The sequence below is a fragment of the Chiloscyllium plagiosum genome, chromosome 27, assembly GCF_004010195.1.
Source record: "Chiloscyllium plagiosum isolate BGI_BamShark_2017 chromosome 27, ASM401019v2, whole genome shotgun sequence".
NCBI classification, from domain to species: Eukaryota; Metazoa; Chordata; class Chondrichthyes; order Orectolobiformes; family Hemiscylliidae; genus Chiloscyllium; species Chiloscyllium plagiosum.
In genome coordinates, this window is record NC_057736.1 from 50254190 (window position 1) to 50269470 (window position 15281).

The 15281-nt window shown below is 41.1% G+C and overlaps 1 protein-coding gene across 1 annotated transcript; it reads right to left on the bottom strand.

The window, feature by feature from the left end:
- Positions 1–286: 286 nt before the first annotated feature.
- On the bottom strand, positions 287–8736 carry LOC122563777 (probable G-protein coupled receptor 139). The gene is made up of 3 exons (XM_043718001.1): positions 8689–8736; positions 8318–8414; positions 287–2356 (listed from the first exon to the last, which is right to left on the bottom strand). Exon 3 carries the CDS (start codon positions 2346–2348, stop codon positions 1443–1445), a length of 906 nt encoding a protein of 301 aa, XP_043573936.1. The 5' UTR covers positions 2349–2356; positions 8318–8414; positions 8689–8736; the 3' UTR covers positions 287–1442.
- Positions 8737–15281: the final 6545 nt, after the last annotated feature.

A 15281-nucleotide genomic window follows, 5' to 3' on the forward strand; every position in this document is an offset into this window, starting at 1 on the left:
AGAGCCCGCCAGAGCCTCTCCCATTTGTAATTTATTCTTCTGTTTGAATGAATGACTGACCCCTTCCCACAATCAGATCAAGTGAGTGGGCTCTCTCCTGTGCGTATACGTTGATGGATCAGAAGGTTGGATGATCAAGTTAATCCCTTTGCTCAAATGGAGGAGATAAATAGTCTTTCTAGTGTGACAGTGTCAATGGGTATTTGAATCCTTTCCCATAATTCTACAATTTTCACAACGTCTTTGAGGCGAGTGTGTAATTGTGTGCGTGTGTGTGTGAGTGAGTGAGTGAGTGAGTGAGTGAGAGAAGAGACAAAGAAAGATTGCATCTCTCAAATTAGATTACCTGTGGATACATTCACTCCCTTTTGGGAAATGGTGTTTAATTTTATTAGATTTAAATTGTTTCTGCTGTCAGAGCCCTGCAACATCCTGTGTGTGTATTTATTTTGGGTTTTTTTCTCCAGTCACATGGATGAGCGGAATATAGGTAGTTGACCTTTGTAGAGAAGCTTTGGATAGTTTATTAAGGTTACTAAGAAGCAACAGTTTAGATACAATGCATAAGTTAATTCATAAAAGAACAATAAATAACTCACGATAATTGACGAGTTTTCACTAATGCCACGGGACGAATAGGAGTGCATTTCATTAAAGTTGCTTAGGCAAACTCCCGCTGTCCGGCCGATTTGCGAGGGACTGCTAACCTTTAGTCTTCCTCAATCTTTTCTCATTCATCTTCCATCTGAATATAACAGCACCCTTACATGGATGCTATCTGCAATAACCGCCTACCCGGCACTCCCTTATGATACGTCATATTCATCATGTTTGTCAATTACTCATTTAAATCCTTATTGCCAAAGGTAAAACAAAATCAAGATAATAGTGCACACTTCCCAAATTCATTCGAAGCTTATGTTTCATTCCTTTTGTGAGGAAAACGTATATAATCCTAAACACATCATTGTTAATGTAAGACACATCATGCCATATAGTTTTTTGGACTTCAACTCAATTGAATGCTGTGATCTTGGCAATCTTGGTACAGATCTTTTTACGTTTCTTTGAACTACTTCTGTCTGTATTTATTTTGTGCATGTGTAAATAGCGGGGAAATCTTACCTAGGCATTTATCAGGAAATTTGCTTCCCAGGAAATATTAGAGGAAAAATTACCTTGGATATTTATGGGAGATCAGCAGCGTTCAGCTCAGAGACCAAATTCACTTTGTCATACGAAAACAACAGTAAGCAACATAGTGCAGATATCCTTCTCCCCTGGAAACCAGGGACATTTCGCACTGAAATCCCGGCCTGGTGTTGTTGCATATCTGGGTCATGACACAAATGCTTTCTGATTCCATAGGGGATACAATGTCTCTGGGTTGGGGGCGGGCGAGAGTATATATCAGATGCGAACAAGTGGAGAAATGAAAATGCTTATTGCTCTTTCACTGGTTTGAAGCGAACAGCGAGAGTGGTGAAAGGATGCATAAGTGTATTCTTCAGCTCATGTCGAAACTTGGACTGTGTTACTGCATAAATGAAGATGTTAGTGCAGGAGCTGAGCAGTTGAAGCATATTGGTCGTCTCTTGAAAGATGTACTGTGGATCATTGAAATCCAGGCCAGTGAAGTAGGCCTCACCTGCAATCTGCACGTAAAGAAAATGTGCAACATAGGTCACCCACAGTAAAAGGAAGCTGAGAGAAATGGTAAACAGCAGGACAATGGACTTCTTGCGATTAGCCATTTCTGGATCTTGTCGATTCTCAGCAGCCCTGAGTCTTTTGCGGGCTCTGCTAGCCAACAGAATATGTTTTACGGTCAGGGCATTGAGTAACAGGATAAGGAGGAATGGAACAAAGGGGGTTAAGATGCGATCCAGCCAGTCATAGGTCTGCCAGATTGGCCAATTGTAGTAGCTGATCTTAATGTCACAGAACCAGGCCACCCCATCCAAGAAGTACAGTGGTTGGTAGATGAAGTAGAAAGGGATGTTCTTCATGCAGCTCAGGGCACAGACAATTCCTATGACTAGCGACGCAGTTTTCTCTGTGCAGTACCTGGTCTTCAGCCGCTGACAGCAGATGGCCACAAAACGGTCAGCGGTGAAAGCCACTGTCAGCCAGACCGAGGCATCACGAGTGGCGTACACCAGCACAGTGCTGAGTGCACAAGAAGGCGTTACGGACCAGATACTGTTTCGAAAGTAGATACCAGCGATCCGGTTGAGGATGACAGCCATAACGATGACAAAGAAATCAGCAACTGCTATTGCCACCAGGTAGTAAGTGATGCACCGGGACAGTCCGCACCGTTCACGGGATAGAATAATGATCGCCATCAAGTTGGCTGTGAGATGAAAAAAAACTTATCAAATTAATTTAAAAAACAAACATTTCCCAATCAAATATTCTACTGAAATATCCTGTGCACTCATTTTCCAACTCTGTTCCAAAGACATGGCTGCTCATTCAGAATTCATTCCGAGAAAAGCAGCCTTTTGTTGCAGTTAAACGTTTTTGCATCAGGAAACTTTCCCTTCTGTTCCTTTCAAAATTGTAATCTCTGGAAACTGGTTTTGTTAAATAAACCAGAGACCGTTTACAATGTTGGCCGTTGTTTGAGCTTGGGATACGTTACCAAACGCCTTCCTCCTCATTAAAATATTGTATTGACATTACATATTCCATAGAGTAAGACAGTCATATAGCAAAGAAATATGCACTTCAGCCCACAATGTCTATGCAGGTCAACTCTAAACTACACTAATCTAATTTGCATGCTCTTAATCTATGGGCAGAATTCCCGGCCCTTTCCAGCGTTTATCCAGATGTTTTTAAATGTTGTGAGCGTTGTTGTTACTCTCTCGGGCAGCTTGTTCCATATTTTTACTACTCTGTTGAAAAAAATTCTTAGATCTCACTCTAATTCTTATGCATTCTGGTCTTTGACATGCCTGTCATGGTAATCTGATTCTCGTGATCATCTCTACCTGTGCCCCTCATAATTTTGTAAACTTCAATCAGATTCCACCTCAGCCTGCTCTGCTCAAAGAGGTATAAATGCAGCACGGTAGCTCAGTACTGCTGCCTCACAGCGCCAGGGACCCAAATTCCATTCTAGCCTAAGGCGACTGTCGGTGTGGATTTTGCACCTTCTCCTCTTGCTGCGTGGATTTCTTCCGGTTTCCTCCCACAATCCAGTGATGTGCAGTTTAGGTGGATTGCCCATTCTAAACCACCCAAAGTGTTCAGGGATGTGGAGGTTAGATACATTAGTCAGGGGCAAATATAGGAATGGGTCTGTGAGGGTTACTTTTTGGAGGGTTGGAGTGGAGCAAAGGGCTTGTTTCCACATTGTAGGGATTCTAATTCTATCCAGCCACTCTTCAAAACTGAGCATTATCACCCAAAGCAACATCCTGATGAATGTCATGCTCTCTCTTTAGTGCATTGACGACCTTCTAATAGAATGACGTCTAGAACTGCACACAGTACATAATCTGTGACCGAACCAATGTTTTAGGAAGTTGCAACATGGACTTCCTTGCACTGATATCCTATGCCCCTATGTAGGAAGTCAAGCCCGAATGCCTTCTTCATCAATCTGGCGACCTCTGCTAACATCATCAGTGATGTGTTGATCTGTACATCTAAAGTCCCTTTTTTGCTCATTACCACCTAGGGATCTGCCACTCATTTTGTTTGTCCTTCTCCTATTAGATAACCTCGCAATAACAGGATTAAATTTCATCTGCCATTGCTCTTCCGAATTTACCAATATCAAATTGCAGCCTGAGACTATCTTCCTCTTTCTCAACCACACCAAGTTTATTGACATCTGCAAACTTATTAATTGTAGCTTCTACATTCACATTCAATTTGCTAATGTGCATAGCACACGTAAAGCACTCCAGCACCAATGTGTGGCACATCGCTGGTTCCAGGATTCCAATATCAAAAATATCCTTCCACGATTACTCTTAATTACAAGCCAATTTTAGATGCAGCTTTCTAACTTGCCTTCAATCGCATGGACGATTTTTAGACCAATCTCCCATGTGGGATCTTGTCAAAGGACTTACCGAAGTCCATGTGAATAAAATCAATCGTGCACCCCTATTTAAAATACTTTCAAAAAAAGCTCAATTAACTCGAATTAGTCCAACAAGATCTCCCTTCTTATTTCGAATGTTGCACAATGACAATTATCCATTTGTAACAACTGCAACAATTGGAAAAATCTCTTGAAACTGCCCACTTTTATCGTCAGGGAGCTTCGGCTCAACCATAACACTTGCTGCCTATGTTTCTAATCACATGAAACCTCCGACGTCTATCAGCCAGATGATTCCTTATGTATTTTGTTTTCTTTGAATTTAACATGAAAACACTTATTTTCAAATCTTTCCATAGCCATGTCTTTCGGTATTCATGTAATCTCCTGGAACTCCACCAGCCAATATCTATCCTCTTATGCATCCTTGAAATTGATTTCTCCATCAGTGGTCCTTGTGGCATGAGTTGAGAAAATCATAATCACTGAAATTCTCTCTCGACTGCTCCAACTCCTTTTCTTTCTTTAAACCTTGTCATTTAATTACAGTTTTGTTCATTCCTTCGCTTAAATCCGAGTATAGTTATTATTGTATTTTCTCAATTTGCTCTGAAAAACCATTATCTTGCAATTGGTGTGGTTGTACAATATAGGAACAACTATAATTTCTGAACTGGAAGCAAGATGCAGTTAATCCTTCCAGTGATAGCCACATCCGCGAAAGAATAGAAACAGTATAAATCAACAATGTATTAAATATAATGCACACACAGGAGACTGCATTTTTAATACGAACTTTCTTTCTTCCAGAGGTGACGGCTCGACTCGTGTAATTACTTAACCTATTTTCGCAATTCAAATTATGAAATTTTACTTTTTAATCAATCATTACGGCAATTTGTGATGGAGCTGATGCACATGAAAAAAAAAGTTTGCATTCTGAGACGCTATTATTTCATTGAAAACTAAAAATACCAGAATGAAACCAATTACCAACTATGGAACAGAATATTTTCCACTCAGTTTCATCTTTAGCATTTCAGCAATAAAAATAATTTTGTACGGATTATACCATAGAAAATTAAATGACGTGTTGTACTATCATAGAGCAAACTGGAGCTATAAGTCAGTGCAATATCATATATTATATGTCTTTATAGGTTTGGAGTTGAATTTGCTTACATTAGAAGAGTACTTAATACTAGAAATAATCATAAAAATCCAAATGGGAAGCGACAGCGGTTTTGGCAATTTGAAAGAAAACGTTAAAGCTTACCTGGAACACCAATAATAGCGAGGAAGGGATAATAAATGGCATAGAATTGTCCATTCGCTGGCCCGTGCATCGTCTTTTAGCAAGTAAGAAAGATTTTCAAGATGTACACTTAAGTGCGTGACAGATTGAATGAGTCGTACATTTATTGCTTGTGAAACTCTCCAGAGACTGACTTAAAGTTGCAACATGCATCTTTGTTGCAGTTTGTTGAGCAAACAGATTAACTCAACGTTTCGTGTCTTCTTTGTAACATTGGTGAAGTACTGATCACTGTACATTCTATGGTCTCCAACCCCAAAACGTGCATTTCCATCAAATGAATGTCGTGATGATAGATACTAAACTGATACCTAGGCTCTAGCCTACACTAATTCCCTCAACATTGCTGTGTTCTCAATTATTTATTGTCAGTTTCAATCATGTATTTGGTTACAGTTACGTGGTTTTGCGTTTATTCTAAAGGCTTATCACGAAACAAAATTGATTTATAGCTGAATATTAAAGGTAAAATTATTAGCTAATATGGCTGGACATCTGAGATGAAGACCAATGCTCATTGCATTAAAGCTCTGCACCACATTTGAACTGGCAAAGACTTTGTATACTCTGGGAAACAATTCAAGTAGGAACTAACTCCAAGAGCTCCAGTTCGATCGGACAGCTCCAAATCATATAACAATTAACACAAGTCCTTTTGTATTGTAAGGAAAGACACAAAATAAAAATCACTGAACCATCGTCCAGAAATAAATAGGCTAATTGTAGTGTTATGGACCAGGTCAGTCTTCTCAAAACGTTTCAAGTAGGTAGCCCAGACCCTAACTTTGCAATTCTTTTAAGCACGTGTACAGCGAAAATTCCAAAGAGAGAATCAGCTGATCAAACTACTTAGTTGTAAACAAAATAGAAATTATTTACAAGATTACTGAATGAAACACAAAAAACAGAAAACAGAATACCGACTAACTTATCCTATCCGAAAATCCAACAAACTATCCCCATTTAATGATGCTGTACCAAAATACTGCACCGTGGGTGGCACAGTGGTTAGCACTGCTGCCTCACAGCGCCAGAGACCCGGGTTCAATTCCCGCCTCAGGCGACTGTGTGTGGAGTTTGCATGCAGACACGGAGTTTCCTCCCACAGTCCAAAGACGTGCAGGTCTGGTGAATTGGCCATACTAAATTGCCCGTTGTGTTGGGTAAGGGGTAAATGTAGGGGTATGGGTGGGTTGCGCTTCGGCGGGGCGGTGTGGACTTGTTGGGCCTGTTTCCACACATAAACAGCCCTTGGCACAAAAGATAAAATGGAGAATGCAGCCTTTCTTCACACACCCACTGCTGCATTCTCAACCAAACCAAAGAATACCTGTTCTTGAAGAACTGGCCACTCCCATTTCATTATGCAACTTTTTTTTTCAAAACGGAAAGTCTTCTGCCTGAGGCTTGGTGAGATTGGTGAACTAGCATAAGCAGAGAGTAAGGATCAAAGGGACTTTCTCGGCTGTTCACCTTGTCTTCAGTGAATTGCCACTGAGCATGTTATCCGATCTTCCATATTTTCTAGGCTATATTAATGACGTGGATGAACACGTTGAATGCATTCAGACTAAATTTATCAAAAACAAAATGCAAGCTAGGGAAGGAAGTACTCAGGTCGAGATTGGGAATCAACAACCTTGTGCATGCAGGATGCGTGAATTGGCAAAAAAAAAGTTTCATTGTGAAATATTATGAAAATAAGTGTGACTCTGCCCATTTTGGCGAGGGGGGCGAGTGTGGTTGGAGGAAGCAGTGTTCAAAATATTTAAATATAGCAACATTGTTGGCGAACAACCTGGGGGCACTTGTACTTGAATCTCTTTAAAGTGGTATGCAGTTAATGGAAGTGATTAAGCAAGTTGTCATTTCTTGTAAAGAGAATTTAAAATAAAACCAAAAAGCTTCATAGCTTCTTCGTGGACATTGAGGAGACCAAATCTGGAATAGTGTGTCCAATGTTCGTCACCTTATTTAAAAAAGGAATGAAATACTTGCATCGAAAACATTTCAAAACAGATTTGTTCGATTCTTTTCTATAATAAAGGTTCGTTTAAGCACAAACCTTGAAACGGCGAAAATGGGATGCAACTTTATTAAGATAGGCAAAATGTTAACAGAATTGGATTCTGTGGCTTCTTGGATAATTTTCCTTTTGTGAGGGAATAGTTTAATCATAAGCATCTCCATTTAACGACGGCGATAAAGCTAAGTTTTTCTTTTCGAGCGTCTTTACAGTGACGAATTCGCTCCTTTGCAGATGGCGAAGGCTGAGGCTTGAAATCTATCAAAGGCTGAGTTAGCTATGTTATCGGCAGACAGGAATGCACATTATCGGGTGTCAACAGGACAAAATCAAATCGGTGCGCTAACAATCAAATCTTACTGCATGTTGTATCAGGCACTAAGCAGTGGATATTTGCTCCTGCTTCTAAGTCTTATGATTTCCCAAACCTGGGAAAGGTCGCTATCTGTGGAATAGCTCCATCCAGAATGGACAGAAATGCGCAGATCAATTAAACTTCACCTTAACGATCAGGCCCTGTTGCATTGCATATTACGATCAACAAACATTCTAAAACTTGTATTTCACAAAGATTATCGGAGGTGATGTTTTCCTACATTTTCAATCAGTTTACATCGGTTGCTGATACAATGGGCTTTTTTGTTAAAAGACTTGTTCATCAGATGTACGGTTACTGGCAAGGTCAGCATCCATTGCCCAGCCAGAATTACCATAGATCTGGAGTCACATGTATGTCACATCAGGGTAAGGACATCGGTTTCCTTTCTTGAAGGACATGAGTGGACCAGATTGTATATTTTTTCCCGAACAATGGTGTCATGATGAGACTGAATGCCAGATTTTTTTTGAATATTGAATTAAAATGGCATTATCTAGCATGGTGGGATTCAATTACGGGTTCACGGAGAATTACCTGGTTCTCTGTAGCTTTGAATCAGCTGCAAACGAGCATGTGCACTTCCTCAACCCTTAAGTGTCTGGACATAGAGCTTCATCTGGACGAAGATGTTCTGTGCAAGTAAGATAGAATTATGCATTTGATCGCATAGATTTTGAACTTTGCTGAAATTTGCATAAGTTTTGAAGCTTTTCACCTTGCACTTATCAGGACAAATATTAAGGTGGCAACATTGTATGTTGTATGAGAAGAGACGACTGTCAGTCAAGTAGATTTTGATTGATAGGTTTATTTCCAAGGAAAACATGCCCGTTACATCATGACTGACAACGAATTGCTAAGATTTGATAACATTTCAGTTCGGCAACAAAATAGCTATTACTTACTTTGTTCTGATGAAACAGACAAGTTTGTGCTCATGGTCTTTCTGCCAAAAAGATGGGAGATATGTATTAACATGCATTACAAACTGTGTCAAAGAGAAGAGGCTGGCAATCGGTTGCCAGCTTAGTTTCTCCAACTCTCAGAATTATGCAGCACATGTCGTTCAATCACAGAGTCAATTTCATATTGTACACTGATATGAAAATTAGGTGCAATTAAGTGACATGATACTTAGTCACTTATACCAAGTATTTAAAGAAGATCTTGTCGGTATTGTTAAGTAAACTGATGTAGCACAGTTTCCTGCATCACTTGATGAGGTAACACAGGGTGAAGATGGATTCAGATAGTTGATGGACTCACAAAAGGCGTTTTATATTGTGATTTACCTCTGACTTCTGAACTACTTTAGACCCCATTGAATAAAATTGAGAGCTTGGATCTGACATTCGCTGAGAAAGAGGCAGCCGAGAGGAATGCTTTTCAGATGCAAGGTATGATGCAATGTTCCGCAGGATCAGGTTGGCTTTATGCTTGCTCTTGATATAGCAATAAAGTAGATTTTATAAAACAAAATTTAGATGTATTGTGAATTGCGAGGCACAAAACCAAAAAGTGTAAGGACATAGACTGGTGACAGATGAAATCTAACATAGCAAAGTACTGTTTGCAGTGAGCAAGGAGGCAAGAGAGGAGGGGGAGTGGCATTTTTGATAAGGGATACATGACAGCTGTACAGAGGGAGGATATTCCCGAAATACATCCGAGAAGTTATTTGCGTGGAACTGAGAAATAAGAAAGGGATGATCACCTTATTAGGATTGTATTATAGACCCCTTAACAGTCAGAGGAAAATTGAGAAACAAATTTGTAAGGATATCTCAGTTATCTGTAAGAATAATAGGGTGATTATGGTAGGGGGTTTTAACTTTCCAAACATAGACTGGGGCTGTCATAATGTTAAAGGTTTAGATGAGTGTGTACAAGAAAATTTTCTGATTCAGTGTGTGGATATACTTACTAGAGAAGGTGCAAAACTTGACCTACTCTTGGGAAATAAGGCAGGGCAGGTGACTGAAGTGTCAGTGGGGAAGCACTTTGGGGCCAGCAACCATAATTCTATTAGATTTAAAATAGTGATGGAAAAGGATAAAAGTTGAAGTTCTAAATTGGAGAAAGGCCACTGATAGTATTAGGCAAGAACCTTCAAAAGCTGACTGGGGGCAGATGTTCGCAGGTAAAAGGACGGCTGGAAAATGGGCAGCCATCAGAAATAAGATAACAAGAGTCCAGAGTAAGTATGGTCCTGTTAGGGTGAACGGGAAGGCTGGTAGGTATAGGGAATGCTAGATAACTAAAGAAATTGAGGGTTTGGTTAAAAAAAAAGGAAGCATATGTCAGGTATAGACAGGATAGATCGAGTGAATCCTTAGAATAGCATATAGGCAGTAAGAGGAGACTTAAGAGAGAGAGATCAGGAATGTAAAAAGGAGACATGAGATAGCTTTGGCAAATAGAGCTAAAGAGAATCCAAAGGGCTTTTACAAATACATTAAGGACAAAAGGGTAATGAGGGAGAGAATAGGGCTCCTCAAAGATCAGCAAGGTGGCCTTTGTGTGGAGCCACAGGAGATGGGGGAGATACTAAACGAGTACTTTGCATCAGTTTTTACTGTGGAAAAGGAAATGGAAGAGAAAGAATGTAGAGAAATATATGGTGACTTCTTGAAAAATGTCCATATTACAAAGGAGGAAGTGCTGGATGTCTTGAAATGCATAAAAGTGCTTGATCAGGTGCCTGATCAGGTGTACCTTAGAACTCTGTGGGAAGCAATGGAAGTGATTGCTGGGCCCCTTGCTGAGATATTTGTATCATCAATAATCACAGGTGAGGTGCCAGAAGACTGGCGGTTGGCTAACGTGGTGCCACTGTTTAAGAAGGGTGGTATAGCCAGGGAACTATAGACCAGTGAGCCTGATGTCGGTGGTGGGCAAGTTGTTGGATGGAATCCTGACGGACAGGATGTACATGTATTTGGAAAGACAAGGACTGATTAGGGATAGTCAACATGGCGTTGTGCATAGGAAATCATGTCTCACAAACTTGATTGAGTTTTTTGAAGAAGTAACAAAGAGGATTGATGAGGGCAGAGTGGTAAATGTGATCTATAAAGGGAGACTGATTAGCAAGGTTAGATCTCATGGAATACAGGGAGAACTAGCCATTTGGATACAGAACTGGCTCAAAGGTAGAAGACAGGGGGTGGTGGTGGAGGGTTGTTTTTCAGACTGGAGGCCTGTGACCAGTGGAGTGCCACAAGGATCGCTGCAGGATCTACTACGTTTCATCATTTATATAAATGATTTCGGTGTGTAGTTGACAGTGAAGAAGGTTACCTCAGATTACAACAGGATCTTGATCTGATGGGCCAATGGGCTGAGAAATATCAGATGGACTTTAATTTAGGTAAATGTGGTAAGTGCTGAGAGTGCAGGTTCATAGCTCTTTGAAAGTGGAGTCGCAGGTAGATAAGATAGTGAAGGAAGCGTTTGGTATGCTTTCCTTTATTGGTCAGAGTATAGAGTACAGGAGTTGGAAGGTCATGTTGCAGCTGCACAAGACATTTGTTAGGCCACTGTTGGAATATTGCGTGCATTTCCAGTCTCCTTCATATAGGAAAGAAGTTGTAAAACGTGAAAGGGTTCAAAAAAGATTTGCAAGAATGTTGCCAGGGTTGGAGGATTTGAGCTATAGGGAGAGGTTAAACAGGCTAGGACTGTTTTCCCTGGAGCATCGGAGGCTGAAGGGTGACCTTAAAGAGATGTATAAAATCATGTGGGGCATGGATAAGATAAATAGACAAAGTCTTTTCCCTGGGGTGGGGGAGTCTAGAAATAGAGGGCATAGGTTTAGGGTGAGAGGGGAAAGATATAAAAGAGACCTAAGGGGCAACGTTTTCACACAGAGAGTGGTACGTGTATGGAGTGAGCTGCCAGAGGAAGTGGTGGAGGCCAGTACAATTGCATAATTTAAAAGACATCAGGATGGATATATGAATAGGAAGGGTTTGGAGGGATATGGGTGGGTGCTGGCAGGTGGAACTAGATTGGGTTGGGATATCTGGTCGACATGGACAAGTTGGACCGAGTGGTCTGTTTCTGTGATGTTCACCTCTGTGACTCTATGACTCTATAAGTGACAGTACAGTATAAATAAAGTCAGTCACTGATTACCAAGGATTCAAATTTTGGGGATCGACAGAACGTCAAACCCCTGAATCCATTAAGTCTTGCTCCAGTTTTGTTATGGGCATGTCTTGGAAGAGCTGTTGCAGATATCTGAAATGACTACAATGATATGTGATTTATTTATCCAGTGCAGAGCCCTGTGACAATCACAGTATCATGGGGAGGGAAGTCTGGGCAATTGAATTTATTAAAAGTAAGTATGAATTCAACAATCAGTGATGTATATGGTATATCTGGTGTGGTTATCAAATCACCAATGGCCCCACAGTTTGCCCAAAATTCAGTCCGCCCCATCCCCTCACCTCTCACTACCTCCACACATTCCCGCTGATTTCCACTTTGTGTGAAGAAATATCTATGTTTAAGTTCCTTAATGTTTCATTCAACAGGTAAATTGGACCTTGGTTAACCATTTGGTTTCAAGGACAATACTTCAGAGCTTGTACCTTCCCTCAGTCTGACTATCACAACTGAAACATGAGGCTATCCAGTGACAGGATTAGTATCCAGGTAGATAAAAATAACAAAAAACAAGGAAGTCATTTGACGAAGTGTAATTTTTATAGAACATAGAACATCACAGCGCAGTACAGGCCCTTCAGCCCTTGATGTTGCACTGACCTGTCATACCAGTCTGAAGCCCATCTAACCTACACTATTCCATGTACATCCATAAGCTTGTCCAATGATGACTTAAATGTACTTAAAGTTGGCAAATCTACGACCATTGCAGGCAAAACATTCCATACCCTTACTACTCTGAGTAAAGAAACTACCTCTGACATCTGTCCTATATCTATCAAAGTTGCTGGAGAAGGTACTGAGGGATAGGATCTATTTATATTTAGAAAGTAATGGCCTTATCAGTGATAGGCAACATGGTTTTGTGCAGGAGAGATCGTACCTTACCAACTTAATAGAGTTCTTCAAGGAAGTGACCAAGTTGATAGATGAAGGAAGGGCTGTTGATGTCATATACATGGACTTTAGGAAGGCGTTTGATAAGGTTCCCCATGGTAGACCAATGGAGAAAGTGAAATCACATGGTGTGCAGGGTGTTCTAGCTAGGTGGATAAAGAACTGGTTGAGCAACAGGAGACAGAGAGTAGTAGTTGAAGGGAGTTTCTTAAAATGGAGAAAGGTGACCAGTGGTGTGCCACAGGGGTCAGTATTGGGGCCACGTTGTTTGTAATATACATAAATGATCTAGATGAGGGCACTGTTGGGTATGATCAGCAAGTTTGGAGATGACACGAGGATTGGTGGAGTCGCAGAAAGCATAAGGGACTGTCAGAGAATACCGGAGGGTATGGAGAGTTGGACGGAAAAGTGGAAGATGGTTTTCAATCCAGACAAATGTGAGGTGATACATTGAGACAAGACTAATTCGAGAGTGAATTATATAATGAATGGAAGAGCCTTGGAAAAGCTGATTGGCAGAAAGAACTGGGAGTGCAGGTCCATTGTACCCTGAAGTTTGCTGCACAGGTGGATAGAATGGTCAAGATGGCATATAGTATGCTTGCCTTCATACGACAGGGTATTGAGTATAAGAGCTGGCTAGTCATGTCAAAATTGTACAAGACATTGGTTCAGCCGCATTTAGAATACTGTGTACAGTTCTGGTTGCCACATTACCAAAAGGATGTGGACACTTTGGAGAGGGTGCAGAGAAGGTTTATGAGGATGTTGCCTGGTATGCAAGGTGCTAGCTATGAAGAGAGGTTGAGTAGGTTAGGTGGTAGAGGCAGGCATGGTAGATTCATTTAAGATGTATCTGGACAGATGCAGGAGTAGGTGGGGAGCAAAGGGATACAGATGCTTAGGAATTGGGTGACAGGTTTAGACAGTAGATTTGGATAGGCTCATGCTTGGAGGGCCGAAGGGCCTGTTCCTGGACTGTAAATTTTCTTTTTCTTTTTTCTTTGTGTCATCAGCAAATTTACTAACCCACCCCTCAATGCCCTCATCCAAGCCATTTATAAAAACTACAAAGAGCAGAGGCCCAAGAACACAGCCCTGCAGGACTCCACTCAACACTGACCTCCAGGCAGAATACTTTCCATCTACAACCACTCTCTGCCTTCTGTCAGCCGACCAATTCTGAATCCAGATGTCCAAATCTCCCTGTATCCCATACCTCCTGACTTTATGAATGAGTCTACCATGGGGAACCTTATCAAATGCCTTGCTGAATTCCATATACACCACATCCATTGCTCAACCACTGTCGACCTCAAAGAACACAATAAAATTTGTGAGGCATGACCTGCCCCTCACAAAGCAATGCTGACTGCCTTTAATCACGCTATGCCTGCCCAAATAGTCATAAATCCTACCCCTCAGAAGTCTTTCCAAAAACTTGTTGACCACAGACATAAGACTGACTGGTCTGTAATTGCCAGTGATTTCCCTGTTACCTTTCTTGAAAAGAGGAACAACATTCACCTCTTTCCAATCCTCTGGTACAATTCCCATGGAGAGTGAAAAGACAAAAGATCCTTTCAAGCGGCTTACCAACCTCTTTTCTCGCTTCCCGGAGCAACTTACGATAAATCTGTCTGATCCTGGGGACTTATCAATCTTTCTGTTTGGCAAAATTTCCAGCACATCAACTTCATAAATCTTGATCTATTCAAGCCTGTATCCCAGCTCCTCAAAGTTCTCATTTACAATAAGGTCCCTTTCCTTAGTGAAAACGGAAGCACAAAACTCATTTAGGGCTTCCCCTATCTGCTCAGACTCCACACACAAGTTCCCTCCACTATCCCTGATGGGCCCTACTTTCTCCCTGATCATTTTCTTACTCCTCACATATGTGTAAAATGCCTTTGGGTTCTCCCTAATCCTTCTTGCCAAGCCTTTCTCGTGCCCCCTCCTCAGTCCATTTCTGAGCTCCTTTTTAGCAAGCCTGTAATCCTCTAAAGCTGTGCACGATCCTTGTTTCCTCCACCTTACGTAACCTGCCTTCTTCCTTTTGACGAGAAGCTCTTCTGTTCTCGTCATAGAGTCATAGAGATGTACAGCATGGAAACAGACCCTTTGGTCCAACCCATCCATGCCGACCAGATATCCCAACCCAATCTGGTCCCACCTGCCAACACCTGGCCCTTTTCCCTCCAAACCTTTCCTATTCATATACCCATCCAAATGCTTCTTAAATGTTGCAATTGTGCCAGCATCCATCACATCCTCTGGCAGCTCATTCCATACACGTACTATCCTCTATGTGAAAAAGTTGCCCCTTAGGTCTCTTTTATATCTTTCCCCTCTCACCCTAAACCTATGCCCTCTAGTTCTGGACTCCCCAACCCCAGGAAAAAGACTTTGTCTATTTATCTTATCC

Bases quoted from the DNA above. Each gene is read 5' to 3' on its own strand.
- LOC122563777 (XM_043718001.1), bottom strand. From the start codon at position 2,348: ATGGCGATCATTATTCTATCCCGTGAACGGTGCGGACTGTCCCGGTGC.